Below are 17,933 nucleotides of genomic sequence, written 5' to 3' on the forward strand. Positions count from 1 at the left end.
TGGATCACATCAAACTCAAGATCAACGACAAATAAATAAAGTAAATGATCGCCTAATTCAAATGTTAAGTGAAAAGGTAAACAAACCACACGAACACGTTGAAAACTCTCGCAACGATTTCGCACAGCAGTCAAAGTACATTCCTGTAAGGGGACAGACCACGGAAGTTGAATATCCTCTTGAACCCTCTGGTCACAGGCGAAACACCTATCGCAGTTCATCGTATACCAGCGGCAGTAGCCATAGTTCATCTTCATCGAGTAGGTCCTCCTCCAGTTCGAGTTATAATCGCCATTACTCGTCGAACAGCCATCCCTATCATACGTCATACGATGTGTAAATATCAAATTGATATAACAATTCGTATGAAAAGCAATCATTTGTCACCTGTCTTAGATCATTAATTTACATACCTTCTTTTGTATATTTATATAAATTTTAATAAATAAATTATTAATCGTATACTTTAAATGAATATTTCCCCCATACCTAATTTTAACTGCTTATTCAATAAAGATTTAAAAATCAGGCTATTAAAAAAGAGATTTTGGCGTTGTAATAAAGAGCTTAGAGCATCTAAAAAAGCGGCAGAGCACCTCGGTGAGAGAGCCTACGGGGTGATTGGATTTGACTCATTTTTAATAGACTTGTTACATGTGGCATATCAGTCTACTGTGCAAAGTTTCAACCGACTAGGTTATAGCGTTTGGCAGGGACAGAGAAGCGTGACCCCACGGAGTTATGACCCATTTTTAATAGGCTTACTACATGTGGTATATAGGTCAACTGCCCAAAGTTTGAACTGAATAGGTTCAAGCGTTTGGTAGACACAGAAAGGCGTGACCCCAAGGGGTCATTGCATTTGACCCATTTTCAATAGGCTTATTACTTGTGACATATAGGTCAAATGTGAAAAGTTTGAACCAACTCGGTCCAAGCGTTTGACAGTTATCGTGTTCACGGACGGACAGACGGACACCATCGACTCCCCTATAAAGGTACCTTTACACTATAATATATCTCACATGATTTTTTTATATGATATGTTATATGATATTTACTACCGACATACAGGGTGATTCCTATAGTACCTGCCACCGTTTGGGAGCGTGTAGGTGGTGCGTAGGGGAGTATTTTGATATAGGACACTTGGGGTCGGAAATCTAAAATAAGGGTGCCAGAGCCAAATTTACCTTCTGGAATTTCGCGCCTGTAGGTAGGCAACCCAAACGGCCGGCGGTGCACACGGAGCGATCTCAGGCGGCGATGTGTGGCTGACACTTGATCAGAATTTTGTTTAAACCCACGAAATCCCGTCTGCAACGACGCGTATCAAGTGAATAAACATATGGCAATAGTATAATAATAGTTGGCTAGATGTAGGAAGTGCATTGAGAACAACGGTGGCCACGTTGAACACTTGTAAACGTTATTGCTTTTGACTGTCGTTTTCCCTCCTTCCCTCCCATGTCGCTTCCTCGCGCTAACTCGCTCCGCGCGAAACGTCGGTCGGTTGGGTTGCCTACATACAGGCGTGAAATTCCAGAAGATAAATTTGGTTCTGGCGCCCTTATTTTAGATTTCTGACCCCAAGTGTCCTATATCAAAATACTCCCCTAGGCACCCCCTATACGCTCCCAAACGGTGGCAGGTACTATAGGAATCACCCTGTATTTTTCGTATGAGTTTTAACATTGAATAAAAACACTTTTTATTCAATGGTTTTAATGTTTTACTTTACACTTGACAGGTTTTTATATGACTTTAATACAAGAAGTTACGAAACCTATATAACTTCTCTAAATTAAAATGTTCCAAGTTCCAAGATTCATACTAGTTCAAAAGTTACAGCCCTTTGAATTTTCTTTCGAAATTGGTTTCTAGTCTATAACTTTTGATTGAGAAGTCTGATCGAAAAAGTACGAATTGTTTGGGATTCTACGCACCAAAATTAATAAGAAAAAGTGTTTTCCCGAGAAATTTTGGTGCAGTCGATTTTTGGTAAAAAAGGAAGGTTGTACACTGCTTTTTTTTTGCCCCGAAAAAAAAATTGTCTCAGATCGACCCGGAAAAAAATTTTTCTTATAGAACGTGGCCTGTAGAATCCATAATTTCAAACAGTTCCAAGATTGGGCTACTAGTTCAAAAGTTACAGCTAGGGAATGCAATCCCGCAACAAAATCTCAATCCCGGTATTTGCGGGATCGTTAGATGTTAATCCCGCGGGAACCCGGTATTTGCGGGATCCCGCAAAATTTTAAATAAATTGACAAATAAGCAATTTTGTGCGGTTAACTTCTGTATTAAAATAAATCGCTAATTATCACAATAAGTATTCAACAAAAAAAGTACCTTCAGGCTAACTTAGAACTCAAAAAAATCACCTGTAAAGCACAAATAGGTGCACTTCTAAAGTGCCTCAAAAATCATAGTACATTTTTAACGAAAAAAGTTTAACAATTATTTTAAAAATAATTTCTCCGTTATGCGTTTCATTAACAAAGCAAACAGAGTCGTCCCCTTGGTCGACATTAAGGATGAGCGGGATCACTTGGATATTTAAAATAAACCGATACAACGAAATATCGAAGGATCCTCAGTATCACAATAACTTTTAACGATAATTTATTTTAATGTTACAAAATACATCAAATTCATGTCTTGGCCATTGAGATAATGCTCTTAATCTTGTTTTGATCAAAATTCATGTGGTCGCCAAAAATAGATCAAATTCATGTTTTGATCATTGAGATAATGCTCTTGGTCTTTTTCCCAACGTTCTTGGTGCATAAATAAACGATTTTGACATGTTTTGATCAAAATTCATGTGGTCGCCAAAAATAGATCAAATTCATGTTTTGGTCATTGAGATGATGCTCTTAGTCTTTTTCCCAACGATATTGGTGCATAAATAACGATTTTGACATGTTTTGATCAAAATCCATGTGGTCGCCAGAAATGCATCAAATTTATGTCTTGAGCATTGAGATAATGCCCCTAGTCTTTTTACGATTTTGATTATTTTGATCAAAACCCATATGGCAATAATTTAACATTTTTGAATCACACACATGCGGTTATCAAATGTGCACGTGATGTACTCTTGCTGCATCAAGATAATGCGTTTGAAACCTTTTAAAACTCTAAATTCATGTATAAAGTGTAATTTTGGCTACATTTTGCTCTAAAACTTTCGACCTATACCACAGAGAAGAGTTATATTAAAGTATTACACATCTAAGAGTCATAGGGAATAATCTAGCGGAAGTCCCAAGCCGATACATGACCTAGGGAATGAAATATGTTGATTTCTATTATATTGAGCCCGTAGTTTTTCCTGTTCCCGATTCACTCGAAGTCCTATAACTTTTGTTCCTATTGAACCAGCTTCCTGAAAATTAATAGCGTCCGTCCTTAATGTCCAAAGAACCCGTACACCAAATTTCAACTCAATCGGCCACTTTTAAAAAGAGTTAGAGCGCACACGGACGGACGGACGGACGGACGGACGGACGACAATACAAAACTATAAAGGATCTGAGGATCCTTAATAACGATTTCGACATGTTTTGATCAAAATCCATGTGGTCCCTAAAAATGCATAATATTCATGCCTTGGGCATTAAGATAATGGCTCTTGGTCATTTTTCCAACCATCTTGGTGAATAAATAACGATTTTGACATGTTTTGATCAAATGCCACATGGTGGACAAAAATGATCAAATTCATGTTTTGATCATTGAGATAATGCTCTTGGTCTTTTTTCCAACGATCTAGGTGCATAAATAACGATTTTGACATATTTTGATCAAATGCCACATGGTCGACAAAAATTGATCAAATTCATGATCATTGAGATAATGCTGTTGGTCTTTTTTCCAACGATCTAGGTGCATAAATAACGATTTTGACATATTTTGATCAAAATCTATGTGGTCGCCAGAAATAGATCAATTTCATGTTTTGGTCATTGAGATAATGCTCTTGGTCTTTTTCTCAACGATCTTGGTGCATAAATAACGATTTTGACATGTTTTGATCAAAATCCATGTGGCCGATAAAAATAGATCAAATTCATGTTTAGGTCATTGAGATAATGCTCTTGATCTTTTTCCCAACGATCTTGGTGCATAAATAACGATTTTGACATGTTTTGATCAAAATCCATGTGGTGACCAGAAATGCATCAAATTTGTGTCTTGAGCATTGAGATAATGCCTCAAGTCTTTTTCTCAACGATCTTGGTCCATAAATAACGATTTTGACATGTTTTGATCAAAATCCACGTGGTCACCAAAAATGGATCAAATTCATATCTTGGGTATTGAGATAAAGCCCCTAGTCTTTTTCCCAATGATCTTGGTGCATAAATAACGATTTTGACATATTTTGATCAAAAAACCATGTGGCCTCAGAAAAATAATTTAACATTTTTTAATCACACACATGCGGTTATCAAATGTGCACGTGATATATTCTTTCAGCATCAAGATAATGCGTTTGAAAACCTTTAAAACTCCAAATTCATGTGTAAAAAATAATCTTGAGTACATTTTGCTCTAAAACTTTTGACCTAGACCACAGAGACGAGTTATATTGAATTGTTACACATCTAAGAGTCATAGGGAATAATCTAGCGAAAGTCCGAACTCGATACATGAGCTAGGGAATGAAATATTTTGATTTCTATTATATTGAGTCTGCAGTTTTTCCTGTTCCCGATTCACTTGAAGCCCTCTAACTTTTGTTCCTGTTGAACCAGCTTCCCGAAAATCAATAGCGACCGTCCTTAATGTCCAAAGTACCCGTATACCAAATTTCAACACAATCGGCCACTTTTAAAAAGAGTTAGAGCGCACACGGACGGACGGACGGACGGACGGACGGACGACAATACAAAACTATAAAGGATCTGAGGATCCTTAATAAATCATGTCATTTGTCATGCAGAAATAGAAACATCCCTATTCCACTATTTACGTATTATTTCCATATTATTTCCTTATGATTTGTCTTATGACAGCCATAATACCAAAAATAGTATACTTAGTGTAAACACAAATCTAAATGCTTGTTACTTACCATATGACAAATCACATGAGAAGTATGATAGTGTAAAAGTACCTTAAAGCTTGCATCGCTTTGCCCTGCCGCTTAATAAAGCACACTTAGAGTTTTACTAAACTCCTCGTCTCTTCAGAGAAAGGTATTGCCTGAGGAACTTTAAATCATTTGAACAATACCATTTTTGGGCAATCAATGTGAGAAGTTACAATCTAATTAAAAGTACTCATTACATTCTGTATACAGAGTGCTTCAAAGTTCAGTTCAGTTTTTGTCTCATATTTTTCGTCGTTAAGATTACTCAGATATTACAATGCGTTGACTAAGTAGTGATATTGGACGATCTACTAAAAGCGCAGCAATTATGGAAACTAATTTGATGTAGACTATTTCAGGAAGGATGTGGTCTATCATAACACTTACTTTATTCCATTATTTATAACACATTAATAAAGACAGTATTAAGAGCAAAAAGTATTTATTCTCCTCTATATAGCACTATGTTGTTTTCAGTTTCAAATACCTTCACTTCATATAACAGACTCGGGTCATCCATGTACTTCTTCATATTCTGCCATATATAAATTGCAACATGTTCTGCGGTACTAGGATGATCATGAAAGTATGGAACATCGATATCTAGATTTTTATGATCCATTGTATCCATAATTGCGGATTTCATGTACTCCTTTAAACATGTGACGTTCATCAACATGCCCGTTTTTGGGTTTACTTCTCCATGTAGAGTTACTTCAACTAATGAATTTATAAAATTGAGTATCTAGTTCTCAATTGATTTGTGATGATTACGTACCCACATAGTTGTGTCCGTGGCCGTTAGGGTGATTACATTTACCGAAAACAGCACGATTTTCTTCATTGGATAGCTTAGGACTATAAGCAGTTAGTGATTAAGTGTTACATTCCATGATGGATATACCTGTGCAGGCGATGGCAAGCTGCTAATACTTCTCTGCGAGTTAAATATGCTTTATGCGCCATTTTCAGACAAACTGGTCGGCACCGAACTCTATATTTAAATGCGGGTTTTGAAGGACCAAGCATTTTTGATTTACAACCAATGACGTCATATCGTAACCACAACCGCTCGCGAGGTTCCCTCTCTTTCTACAAATACTTTTATCTTTTTTATGCATTCGTTTGTGGAAGTGATTAACCATGTGTTAACTTTTTACAAAAAAGAAAAGAAACCGATTTTCATCTAATATTGACTAAACACATCCATTCGTAATTAACGCAATTTAATTAGAATACCTAGGGAAAAAACCTCACTCCATTAAAATGGGTGTGCATGTGAACTGTTTGTTTAAAACCCAATTACCAGGCTTAGCAACAAATGCCACATGGTGTTGCATTAAACTGGCAAGTAAAAGTTAAATTCCGAGAAACACCCTCAATTGCCAAATACCTCGAAAAAATTTCAAGAATGCTTTTGAATCGAATGTTCACACTGATGTTACTATTCTTTTCTTGTCTAAGGATGTTACCATTGATGTGTTTAAAACATCATACGGCTAGATATTTCAAATTAAAAAAAAATCATAGAAACAACTAGCGCAAGGCTGTTGATATCGTGCAAATTCAATGATATTGGTATACCAAAATCAAGAAGATTGTGTAATCGTTTGTATTTTAATTAAATTAGTAACCGGCGTTTTTCCTGCATGGAAACGGCCAAAAATTCGAAGTGACCATCACGATCATCACTGTTTTACCTCGTATATGAGCTGTCCAAGGTTTTCCACTATATCAAATAACGTTAATTAATATAGTTATTAACTAATGCAATTACACGGTTTATCCTCTTAGTTTTGTCATGTGTCATTTTCAATGCCGTTCTGGTAGTTCAATCCCTAAAGTAAGTACTTTCCAAATCTGCAATAAAATGTGTTCCATTTAACAAAAAACCCACGTTTAATACACCACTGGAACACAGCCCACCACAGCCACGGGTAATTAAAACTATTTTAGAAACATGGTGACGGTAATTGTGTACAATTTGACTCCAACATCTTTTTCGGTATCTTTTATATTAAAGAAATTATGATCCGAAGAGTGTTACATGTTACACTCTGTATATTTCGAAAGCTATGTGACAGAATGAGGTACTCAAAGAGAGATTGTGATAGGTCTACCTGGCGATAGGGTCAAAACTTTAATCGCTTATATCTTGGGGACAGGGATAGTCGGGTTTGTAATGGAAACAGGCTATCAACTCTATTTGACGGTGGGATCCAAAGTTTAATCGCTTATATATCGAAAATGGAGTGTCGGAACTGTGTACTCAGAAAAGGATTACGACAGGTCTATAGTTTAGTCAACACGCACTTTTTAATAAAAAAAAACTTTGACTTTGGTCCCTCGATTATCTCAAGTATAGCACATAAATCGGCACATATAATTAATATACAGGGTGATTCCTATAGTACCTGCCACCGTTTGGGAGCGTATAGGGGGTGCCTAGGGGAGTATTTTGATATAGGATACTTGGGGTCGGAAATCTAAAATAAGGGCGCCAGAACCAAATTTATCTTCTGGAATTTCACGCCTGTATGTAGGCAACCCAACCGACCGACGTTTCGCGCGGAGCGATGCAGAGCGAGTTAGCGCGAGGAAGCGACATGGGAGGGAAGGAGGGAAAACCACAGTCAAAAGCAATAACGTTTACAAGTGTTCAACGTGGCCACCGTTGTTCTCAATGCACTTCCTACATCTAGCCAACTATTATTATACTATTGCCATAGTGTTATTCACTTGATACGCGTCGTTGCAGACGGGATTTCGTGGGTTTAAACAAAATTCTGATCAAGTGTCAGCCACACATCGCCGCCTGAGATCGCTCCGTGTGCACCGCCGGCCGGTTGGGTTGCCTACCTACAGGCGCGAAATTCCAGAAGGTAAATTTGGCTCTGGCACCCTTATTTTAGATATCCGACCCCAAGTGTCCTATATCAAAATACTCCCCTACGCACCACCTACACGCTCCCAAACGGTGGCAGGTACTATAGGAATCACCCTGTATACCATATCTCCGGTGAGCTTTAAGCTTCTTTTCAAAATGGGAAAGTCCCTAAAAATGAAATGTAATTGAACTAAATCAGGGAAGAACTGACATACTAGTATTTTTTCTACAGTTAAGAGGTATCTGAGGAAGGACATTACTTTTGACCACGACCTACACTTGAAAATGGGTCAATAGTGCATTGCTGAAAATAACGCTACATCTTCCTAAATTTTTAAAGAAATCAAGATGATTAAAAAACATTTTCCGAGAAATCCTAAAATGAAATAATAATGGTTTTTTTAGAGGGACACAAGTTTAAATCATGATAAAACAAAGAAATACAGGGTGTTTTTTTGGGAGTTTTAGTTAAACGTTTCTGGGAAAGTAAAATAGGTAGGTTTTGAAAATTTGTACTTAGTAGTTACTCTGAAGGCCGAATCGATGTAAAATATTTTCAAAATGGCCGCACTTCCGGAAACACCGGAAGTAGATAGTCACTTCGTTATTTCAATCAATATCAACCCCAATTTTTTATTGGGTTTTTGGATTCTACGTGAAATTTCAGTTCTTTTGATACCCATATGTCGATATCTGCAATTTATGGTTTTTAAGTTATTTTGACTTTAAGAAAAAAAATGGCGGATGTAGATGGTACCTTGATAATTGATTACTTGGAAACGGTTGTAGTCATGGCAACCTATTTTTATCAGTGCATATAGATTGAATACAGCTTTCTTTTAGCGTACTTAAAAAAAAGTTAAGTTGCGTAAGACCGCCCCTATGGAGATCCAAATTTATGAAACTTCAAAGACTAAAGACTCAGTTTTTTTTAATGGAATCACCATTTTCTTAATATTGCATGAGATAAAGAATCGAAGTGGGCATATTTTGAAAATACATGTTCCTATAGCTATCTTTAACAGTTTGTGACTTATTCCCATTTTATTGAATTGACACTATTTTTTTCGAATTTTCTTTTTAGTAGTCGGCCATGATTTTATAACAATTGAATTTTAAATATTTCTAGTGACACTAATCCGTCACCTACTGTTATAGGTTAACATATGTAAGTTTTTCAAAAATCGAAAAATGACTTCGGCCATATAGCCGCCACGGTTGCACTGTAAAAGGCGCATCTGGAACACCAATTTTCACAAACTTTTCGCGGCATTTGCGGCCGTATTTCGCCAATAACTCTTCGAATATAAGCAGGTAAGTAGAGGTAAATAATTTAGATTTTTTGTTTTCTTACAGGTTATCGATTTCGAATTTTAATTTCATCATCAGACCTTGCTCTTCGAATGTTGATTTTCAGGTGTTCAATGGTCTCTGGTTTATTGACGTAGGTAAACAAGTGACTTCACATAACTCCAAAGAAAATAATCCAATGGGGTTAAATCACACGATCTTGGTGGCCAATTAATTGCACCATTACGTGAAATTATTCCTTCATCAAAAGTTTCTTTGAATAAATCAATTGTAGCGCCGCTGTGTGGCATGTGGCTACATCCTATTGGAACCACATGTCGGCAAGATTAATGCCGATAATTGAAGTACGAAAAAAATTCTAATTATGTCCCTATACCGTGCACAATTGACAGTCACATTCTGACCATCATCGTTTTTGAAGACGTATGGACCAATGACTCCGCCAGTCCATAATGCACCAAACAGTAATTTTCTGTTTTTCGAATTAGCCACCCTGAAGAACGATGTACGCCATAAAATAGACGAAGTGCACGTGAAGTATGACGAATGGAACCATTATTTTGATAAAAAATTTCAACAATTTGCAAACGTTGCTTTGGTGTAAGCCGAGGTGTAAGCCTATCCATAATGAAATGTCAAACCAAACTAAACAAAAAGCAACTATCAGATGTTATATGGGTTGTCAAATAAAGCATGATGGCCACTCAAAGTTGTGAACCTCTAAAAAAACAATGTTTATATTTGTTCCTAATGGGTTGTTTGATCCAAAACACTCATTAGATAGGGTAAGACGAGGGGTAAGATAGATAAACTGAGAGTACTATACACTCACCGGCACGGAGTAGTTGAATTTTTTTTAGCAACCTAAAATTTTAAAGTTTTGTGTATTTTTTGCTACTGAATCCAAATCTGTAATTAAAAAAAACAAAACAACATCGTATTTTTCAAATAATACCACAAATGTGACTTTTTTGTGCAAAACACCCTGTATATTATTACACCTTATGGTGGTATATTAAATTCCCTGCAGACGTTCTTAATGGACCACACCAAGAACTTTCTATTATTTTCATTTCGATCTAGTTATCCATGAAAATGATAAACATACATAATAGTATATAAAACAATAACGAGTACTAAGAAATATTATAGTCGGTTGTTAACAAAATAAGAATAATAGGTGAAATTAAGTAATAATATAAAAATAGTTACCATAGATTACTACCTATGTTAAAGAAGATGTTCAAAAACGCTTCCGGTTCCTTCAGCATATAGGGTGGAGCATATTTTCTAGGAAATAAACTTAAACAGCACTATGTAATAAACTTCAAAGTTGACTGTTAGATACTTTACAACAAACAAGGTCATTTTACCATTTTCATGGGTAACTAGATCGAAATGAAAATAATTCAAAAATCTTGGGTTATTTAAAGTATTTTTGCTATGAACTTTTGTAGAGAATTTAGAAAACCGTCATATGATGTAATAATATACAGGGTGTTCCATATAAAATTACATTTTTAATATTATCTAAAAAATGCGATGTTGTTTTGTTTCTGTAATTCCAGATTTGGATTCAGTAGAAAAAAATACAATTTTAGTAATTTAGCCCTCTTTCTAACTCTACAACTAACTGATGGTCCTTGTGAATCGCCATGTATAAGTATAACAAAAATTGTAGCGTAAAAGTTGGAAAGTACTCGATGGGTCGATGGACGACGGATCGCGATTTTATTAGCAAACTCAATTTATGCTCCGGTTTCATTATGTAGAATACCTTTTGTGGTGAAATGTAATCGCATGCAAAAAAATTGTGACACAAAGTTAATGCTTCAAACCCGAGAATTCTACGATAATTCGAGTTATACTTAAACAAGTAATAAGGTTATCGCCCTAAGGCGAGTAACTTCAGCGCATTTTCCATGAATGATCAGTACTTCCCAAAAGGCCATAGCTATGTGCGCTGTAATTTTCTTTACTAGAGGCACATATGGTTGAAATTTCAAAGAAATATCTGGATAAATAAAGAAGTTGGCACTGACTGCGCATGCGCACATTAATCTGATGTTTACAATATGCGCTACGTTTGCTTATACTAAAAGCATCTTTCGGTAAAATTTCAAAGAAATATCTCCATAAATAAGAAAGTTACATGCGCACAACTGATTTTTACTATATGCGATATATTTGCCTTCACCAGAAGTATCTGTGGTTCAACTTTCAACAAAATATATTAATAAATAAGGAAGTTGACATTGCGCAGTTTAATTGTCAAAATTTTCCTTGGCTCAGGTGCTAGATCTATACGCTACCGAATGCAAAAAGAACGAACTTAATATCTTGAAAACTGTAGTGGTTAAGGCCTCTCGGACAGACGGAAGGGCAGAGAAAGTGGCTGCAATAGCGCACCCAACTTCGTTTATTTATTTATTTATTCATGTTCATGTTAGGGTGCAAAGCACTTTTACAATTATCAAAAACGGTTTACATGTAAAAGTGTATACCGGGTGGTGCCTAGCGCGACGCAGCATAGGGATTTCAATGGTAATTTCTTTATAGTCAATTACTAGCTCCCCTAATTATTTTAGAGCAAAAGTGTAAATACGTTTTTTGTAAAGGAAAAAATACTGCATCTGTTCATACTTTTAGTTATAATTTTCCATTTTTCAAAACCGTAGAAATCGCCAAAATAAAAGTGTTCATTTTACAATAAATCAAATATGCCTTGGAATTACCTAAAAAAACAGCGATCACGTTTCATTATTTGCCTTTGACGTATATTAAATTTATACTGGTTTATAAATTAGTTAAAGAACTGCAAGTGCAATAACGTTGAAAATGTCCGTCAAAACCATCAGGAAAACAACAATACATTCGACGTTTTGGCTGCAGTAGCGGAAAATCCGAATATAAGTTTAGGAACAAATCTTCTTCAAATCAGTTTTTTTCTTCGATTATGTAGGTACTCTAATTCCGGAAAATGAACAAGTAGTATCTGATGCAGATGCAGCATACATTCTCTAAAAAAACATTACCCTAAGATGCCTGTTATTGAGTCGGTTAGTTGAAACAGAATTAAATATGAAAATCGTTCGACCTCAAAGTCAAATAACCATAACTGAGATGCGATGCGCTTGTAGTTTGTTAAAAGATTCCAAAGCATCACTGATTTATAAAAATGTAATTTTTTATTTTGTCGATTTCTACGGTTTTGAAAAATGGAAAATTATAACTAAAAGTATGAACAGATGCAGTATTTTTTTCTCTAAAAAAAACGTATTTAGACTTTTGCTCTAAAATAATTAGGGGAGCTAGTAATTGACTATAAAGAAATTGCCATTGAAATCCCTATGCTGCGTTGCGCTAGGCACCACCCTGTATAACATAACAAGTCAAAAATAGAACAAACAAACAATAATACATTAACACTAAATGATCATTAAACCATCATTAACACATGATCCTCAAATTCATCCATGGTGTAAAAAGCATGTTCAGCTAGGAATTTTTTAACGACACGTTGGAAAATACGATAAAAACCTTTTCAGCCAACCGACCGACCGAACAGCCAAAGTGAATATATAAGCGCTACTTTTTTTCAAAAACGCGCTAAAAATCAAACTTCTACTTTGAATCAAAGGATTAAAGTTTATATGTATCAAAACGTGAATCATACCATTGGAAAACTACGGTAATTGATAATATATTGGTTCATGGGATACAGCATAATTCACCATCCCTCTCCCACTCATCTTTTACCTCATCAGATAAGAAAGGGCAAAGGGGCCCCTTTTTGTGATCAAACAAACGCATTTGAAATTTTTCAAAGTTCTTTGAAAATCACAGAAAACATCACATAAAAACTGCAAATGTCAAATTTCCTTAGTTTGAACTGTCAGAAAGGGAAATGGAAAACATCCACGGGTCTTGCTGAATCAATATGGAAATGATGGCCATGCATTCAAATTAATTTCTCTTTTTGTCGTCTACCTCATTCCATAAAAATACAATATGGCGTCCGATCCATATAAGACCCGAGATAAGACCCATAACAAATAAGAAAGTAGCAGCTTGTAGCTATCTATGTTATGGAAATTCTGATAACAGATTCAGATATTTTCGCCGAAGAAAAGTGCCCCTAGAAGATGCTAACGGAAACCGTCCATTTCCGACCGTTTAAATTAAGGAAAATGAATTTGACATTTTCAGCTCGATTTTCAGTTTTTCGGTGAAATCTGTAATTTTCAGACTTCAAAAATTTCAAATGCGTTTTTTAGTCACACACAAGGTCAACTTTGCCCCCATTTAACCTACGCTGTATCTCTAACCGTTTACGGCAATGAAATTCTTTATTCATTGGTTTACGGAGATCTCAATGGGCAGCTAAAACACAGTCTCTTTTTAACTTCATTTCTATTTTTTTATTGATATGCTAAAAATTATAGAAACGTTTTAATAACCGGACGTGGCCGCTTAAACAAGCACAAGAAATACGTTGCCCTTTACTAAAAAGAGAAAGAACTTTCTGAACAGATCTGGTATCTATGTGGGATACTTACAATTTCTAAATTTCTAACCTAACAAAATCCTAATCAGTTTTTGGTGAAAGCAGAAGGACAAAATGGTTCATAAAGCTTATCTAACACGAAGAGAAGTATTTTCAGCTTCTCATCGTCTGCACAGGTACCTATACCTAACAATGATAGGAGTGTTTTTTATCAACCTATGATTATGGTATAAAAATGAAAGTGATGTGTACAATAAAATAAATGACTGAGACAAGATGTATACAACTTTTGGTGCTAAATTTATTTTACTATACACATCACATTTCATTTTTACCCTATCGGAGGTTGACAAAAAAAAAACACCCCTTGTAGGTCAAGTCACCACACACTATACAGCTGGTTACAATTTTCAGCCCTAAGTTATCCGACGAGGAAAATCTCGCAATTTATGGCAAATGTAATCACCCAAATGGCCATGGTCACAACTATGTCGGTATGTGAATTTATCAAAAATGAATCTGCAGTTTGATAACCAATTTAACAGTTGAAGTAACTCTATATGGAGAAGTAAACGAACAAACTGGAATGGTAATGAACATCACACTTTTAAAGGAGTTTATGAAATCGGCAATTATGGATACAATGGATCATAAAAATTTGGATGTCGACGTTGCGTACTTTCACATTCATCCTAGTACGGCAGAACATGTTGCAATTTACATATGGCAGAATATGAGGAAGCATATGGAGGAACCGAATCTGTTACACGAAGTCAAAGTATTTGAAACTGAAAACAACATAGTGAGATACAGGGGAGACTAAATACTGAGATGCAGTTCATTCGAGAGTTCATTTTAAACATTTCCATTACATTGTTAGGGTAATAGAACTTTTTAAGTAATTTGAAGAAAAAATAGTTTTATACCAAGCTGTTCTGTTCACTTGATCCCTATCCTCCGCAGTCATGGGGTGACCAAAGCAGGGTTAACTTCCACTCCCCTCTGAAACGTGGTTTCGCCCCATCTAGACAGTATGATTCATTCATTCATTTACAAGAATAGATACACTCAACACAGTAGGGTAAATAGTGTTGAACTGTGGGAATATACCCATTAAGTAGGTAAGTAAAATCATGGTATTTACCTTCCCCAACGCTATGTATTTTTCTTTTTTTTACAAGTAAAAAGAAAAGCTAAAACAAAATAAGTGTATGTATTTGTAAAGAATAAAATTTATAATTGAAAAAATGGAATTATTTTGAAAAAACATTTCACAATCAGTGCTTTTTCTTAAGTCCCTACCTAAGTACAAAAATGTGCTAACCTTGCAATTTCATGCTGACTGCAAGCCTGCAGTTTATTCCAGTCTCTAAATATAGTTCAGAGGTTCCCCAATATAAACTAATGAAGTTTCATCAGCATGTTGTTTGCCGGCAATGAAACAAACCTTACCAGTAGTACTGCCATTTATTATAATGGTCCACATTGCAAACTAAGCTCCTACACAAAAATTATGCTTGAAAACACTACCATAATTAAAAACATTTCTCGACAACGCATGATTTTTTTAACTTCTGGAAAACCAAAGATAATTCAAAAATCAAATTGTATAATTAAATGTGACCAGTAAAAGATCAGTTGAAAACTAGAATTGAACATTTTGATAAATCAATTGTCAAAAATTGTGACGTTACCTAATCTTGCAACCTATAAATTTTTCAAAAACTACGATACACATTTTCAAAAAGGATTTGATATTGCTGGCAAGACGCATGTTACAAACTTCCTTTTAACCAATTAACGGTATGCTGTCTATTACCAACAAATTGTATCCATTTTGCTATAGTAAACCTAGTTATGGTAGGTAGGTACCTAGTAGCTACAGTGGCATCATACGGCAACGAAATGATGTAAAAACATTACATTTCCGTTTACAATGCAATACATGATTTACATGTGATAATATGGTACTCAATTGTAAAACTCACCTGCGGTAAACCTCGGTAATATCGAACAAAACTAATTTGTTGAGATAAATCTAAAATAAAAAATGGTAAGTAGAAATTAGAAAATTTGAGGTTATACTTTGATTACCCAAATTAAATGTATTAACAGGTTCTACGTTTGTCATGATTATTAAGTATTCTACAAAATATGCGATCCTACAAGCGTTGCGAGTTTTGTAATTCTTTATTTTCGAAGAGTCACAAGTTTTGCCGCTTTTAGAAAAGAATCCACAACCACGATTGATTTGGCGCTTTTACAGAAATTTTAAATAATAGTCTGGTGCGGTGGCGCGCGCTACGCCGTAGGTGGCCAATATACATAAATATACAGGGTGTTACATATAAGCATTGTATAAAATAAGTATGCAAAAAAATTTGGGCGGAGAGGGGATGAAAACAAGCACTTTTTCCAAATAAATCGAGGGTCCAACGCGTTTCGCGGGGCTCCCCATCCTCACAAACGTGGTGAAATTTGCATTTCTTCTGTAATTTTTTTCTCACTAACCATAAGAGAGTTAGAAAGACTGGTGGCACGTCTTTGAATAGGTTTTCGGGTATGCCCTGAACGATTGTGCGAAATTTTTTTCAAAATTCCTACCACGACAGGGCGCACCCCTAAATGGGAGTGCGAAAAAATTCTGATTTCGACGAACTTTGGCATCTGGGGGATTTGAATATGAATAACAGTTTAAGTCGATATTATGATTAAATGATCATTAAAATATCGATATGTCGATCATGATATTGAAATCTGCAAATTCGATTCCAAAAAGACGTAGATTATGCGTGGCTGCGGGTGGTGAGAATTAAAGTGCTATTTAAACAGAGTTCAATTACAATCAATAAGCATTATTCCAGTATCATAATATCGACTTAAATTGTTATTTTTTGTTATTTGCGACATTTTCAACTACCTACATGCGAAATTAGATCACTCACTAGTAGAGGGGGACAAATGAGCATAACTTTTGTTTGAAAAATTATATTAAAAAACTGTTCGACAATTTTGTTCCTTAACTTATCAAGTATGTACACAACAAATTTCGTGGAATTCTCTCCATTTTCGTTGTTCGACCAAGAATTATGCAGTGGATTTTTTTTCAAATTTTCAAAAGCTAATTTAATATTCGTGATTTTCATATTCAAAAACCCCCAGATTTCTACGAAATCAAAATTTGTTTCGCATTCCCATTTAGGGTGCGCCCCTTTTGTGGTAGGAATCTTGAAAAAGTTTTGGCAAACTCGGAAAGGACATAGGTACCCGAAAACCTATTCAAAGACCTGCCACCAATCTCTCTAACTCTAATGGTTACTGTGAAAAGAGTTAAAAAAGAAATGCAAATTTCACCACTTTTGTGGGGGTAGTTCCCAAAGGAAACATGTTGGACCCTCGTCCCTCGGTTTAGTTAGAAAAAGTGGTTGTTTTGATCCCACTATACAGGGTAATCATACCAAGAAAGTCGCCTTACTGGAATAAATTAATAATAATCAGAGGTAGGTAAAATGCACTCAAACATGTTTTAAAATAGAAAATGCAAAATATATTTCAAACGTACAATGAAATTTTTCAACAGGAGCTGATGGACACGTGGAAGTGGTGTGTTGTTTTTATAAATAATTTCTTGATGTTAAAAAATTGGTAACATTAACAAATTGATAAGTTGGTATCGAACATATTGTAAATCATTATTTAAATCTGAAGAGAGGGGCTATCTGTAGAAGAATCGGCGAACAAAAAATATTTGTCATCAAGCACATTCATTTGTTTATTTCTGGCCAGTTTGATTTGTACACAAGTTGTGTATATTTTCCAAACACCAAATTGCCCTTCACACTATGGCGACTTCACTGTTCTGTGCTTCACAGCGCTGCTTAGCTGCCTTGCTGCTGACGGAGCATTGGTTTACTGTTCTGTGATTGGTTTATATGGAAGCCTTCACACTGAGCGACCGTGGCAGCGGCGATACTGCTCGCAGCGGCTACTCAGCAGCGCTGCTGCCGTCGAAACCAACGGTTATTTAAAAGTCATTCCGTGTAGAATAAGCATGGTTAAGGGTTATACCAATGGTTATACCTACGTAGGTACACCATTTCGAGTGGTGCTACGTCAACAGCGATTGA

The 17,933-nt window shown here is 35.6% G+C and overlaps 3 protein-coding genes across 3 annotated transcripts in view; 1 reads left to right on the top strand and 2 right to left on the bottom strand.

Moving 5' to 3' along the window:
• The window catches only part of LOC116172249 (E3 ubiquitin-protein ligase MIB1-like), a 462,793-nt gene that overhangs the window by 23,235 nt on the left and 421,625 nt on the right, over positions 1-17,933 (bottom strand). The gene's annotated exons all lie outside the window — the stretch shown is intronic.
• Positions 5,474-16,089, bottom strand: LOC116172257 (6-pyruvoyl tetrahydrobiopterin synthase-like). The gene is made up of 5 exons (XM_031489435.1): positions 15,901-16,089; positions 15,795-15,844; positions 6,006-6,193; positions 5,880-5,959; positions 5,474-5,821 (listed from the first exon to the last, which is right to left on the bottom strand). The coding sequence occupies exons 1-5, from the start codon at positions 15,935-15,937 to the stop codon at positions 5,544-5,546; spliced, it is 633 nt and encodes a 210-aa protein (XP_031345295.1). The 5' UTR covers positions 15,938-16,089; the 3' UTR covers positions 5,474-5,543.
• On the top strand, positions 13,370-14,735 carry LOC116172260 (6-pyruvoyl tetrahydrobiopterin synthase-like). Its single transcript, XM_031489439.1, has 3 exons — positions 13,370-13,982; positions 14,221-14,300; positions 14,352-14,735. The coding sequence occupies exons 1-3, from the start codon at positions 13,921-13,923 to the stop codon at positions 14,627-14,629; spliced, it is 420 nt and encodes a 139-aa protein (XP_031345299.1). The 5' UTR covers positions 13,370-13,920; the 3' UTR covers positions 14,630-14,735.

Source organism: Photinus pyralis, unplaced genomic scaffold (assembly GCF_008802855.1).
Source record: "Photinus pyralis isolate 1611_PpyrPB1 unplaced genomic scaffold, Ppyr1.3 Ppyr1.4_LG5, whole genome shotgun sequence".
In the NCBI taxonomy this organism is placed as follows: Eukaryota; Metazoa; Arthropoda; class Insecta; order Coleoptera; family Lampyridae; genus Photinus; species Photinus pyralis.

Excerpts from the sequence above, each read along its gene's own strand:
- LOC116172260 (XM_031489439.1), top strand. The coding sequence starts at position 13,921 with ATGGTTCATAAAGCTTATCTAACACGAAGAGAAGTATTTTCAGCTTCT. Across the intron at positions 13,983-14,220 it reads GCTTCTCATCGTCTGCACAG|CCCTAAGTTATCCGACGAGG; the intron begins GTACCTATACCT and ends TACAATTTTCAG. Across the intron at positions 14,301-14,351 it reads CCATGGTCACAACTATGTCG|TTGAAGTAACTCTATATGGA; the intron begins GTATGTGAATTT and ends CCAATTTAACAG.
- LOC116172257 (XM_031489435.1), bottom strand. The coding sequence starts at position 15,937 with ATGACAAACGTAGAACCTGTTAATACATTTAATTTGG. Across the intron at positions 15,845-15,900 it reads TGTTAATACATTTAATTTGG|ATTTATCTCAACAAATTAGT; the intron begins GTAATCAAAGTA and ends TTTTTATTTTAG. Across the intron at positions 5,960-6,005 it reads GCTTGCCATCGCCTGCACAG|TCCTAAGCTATCCAATGAAG; the intron begins GTATATCCATCA and ends AACTGCTTATAG.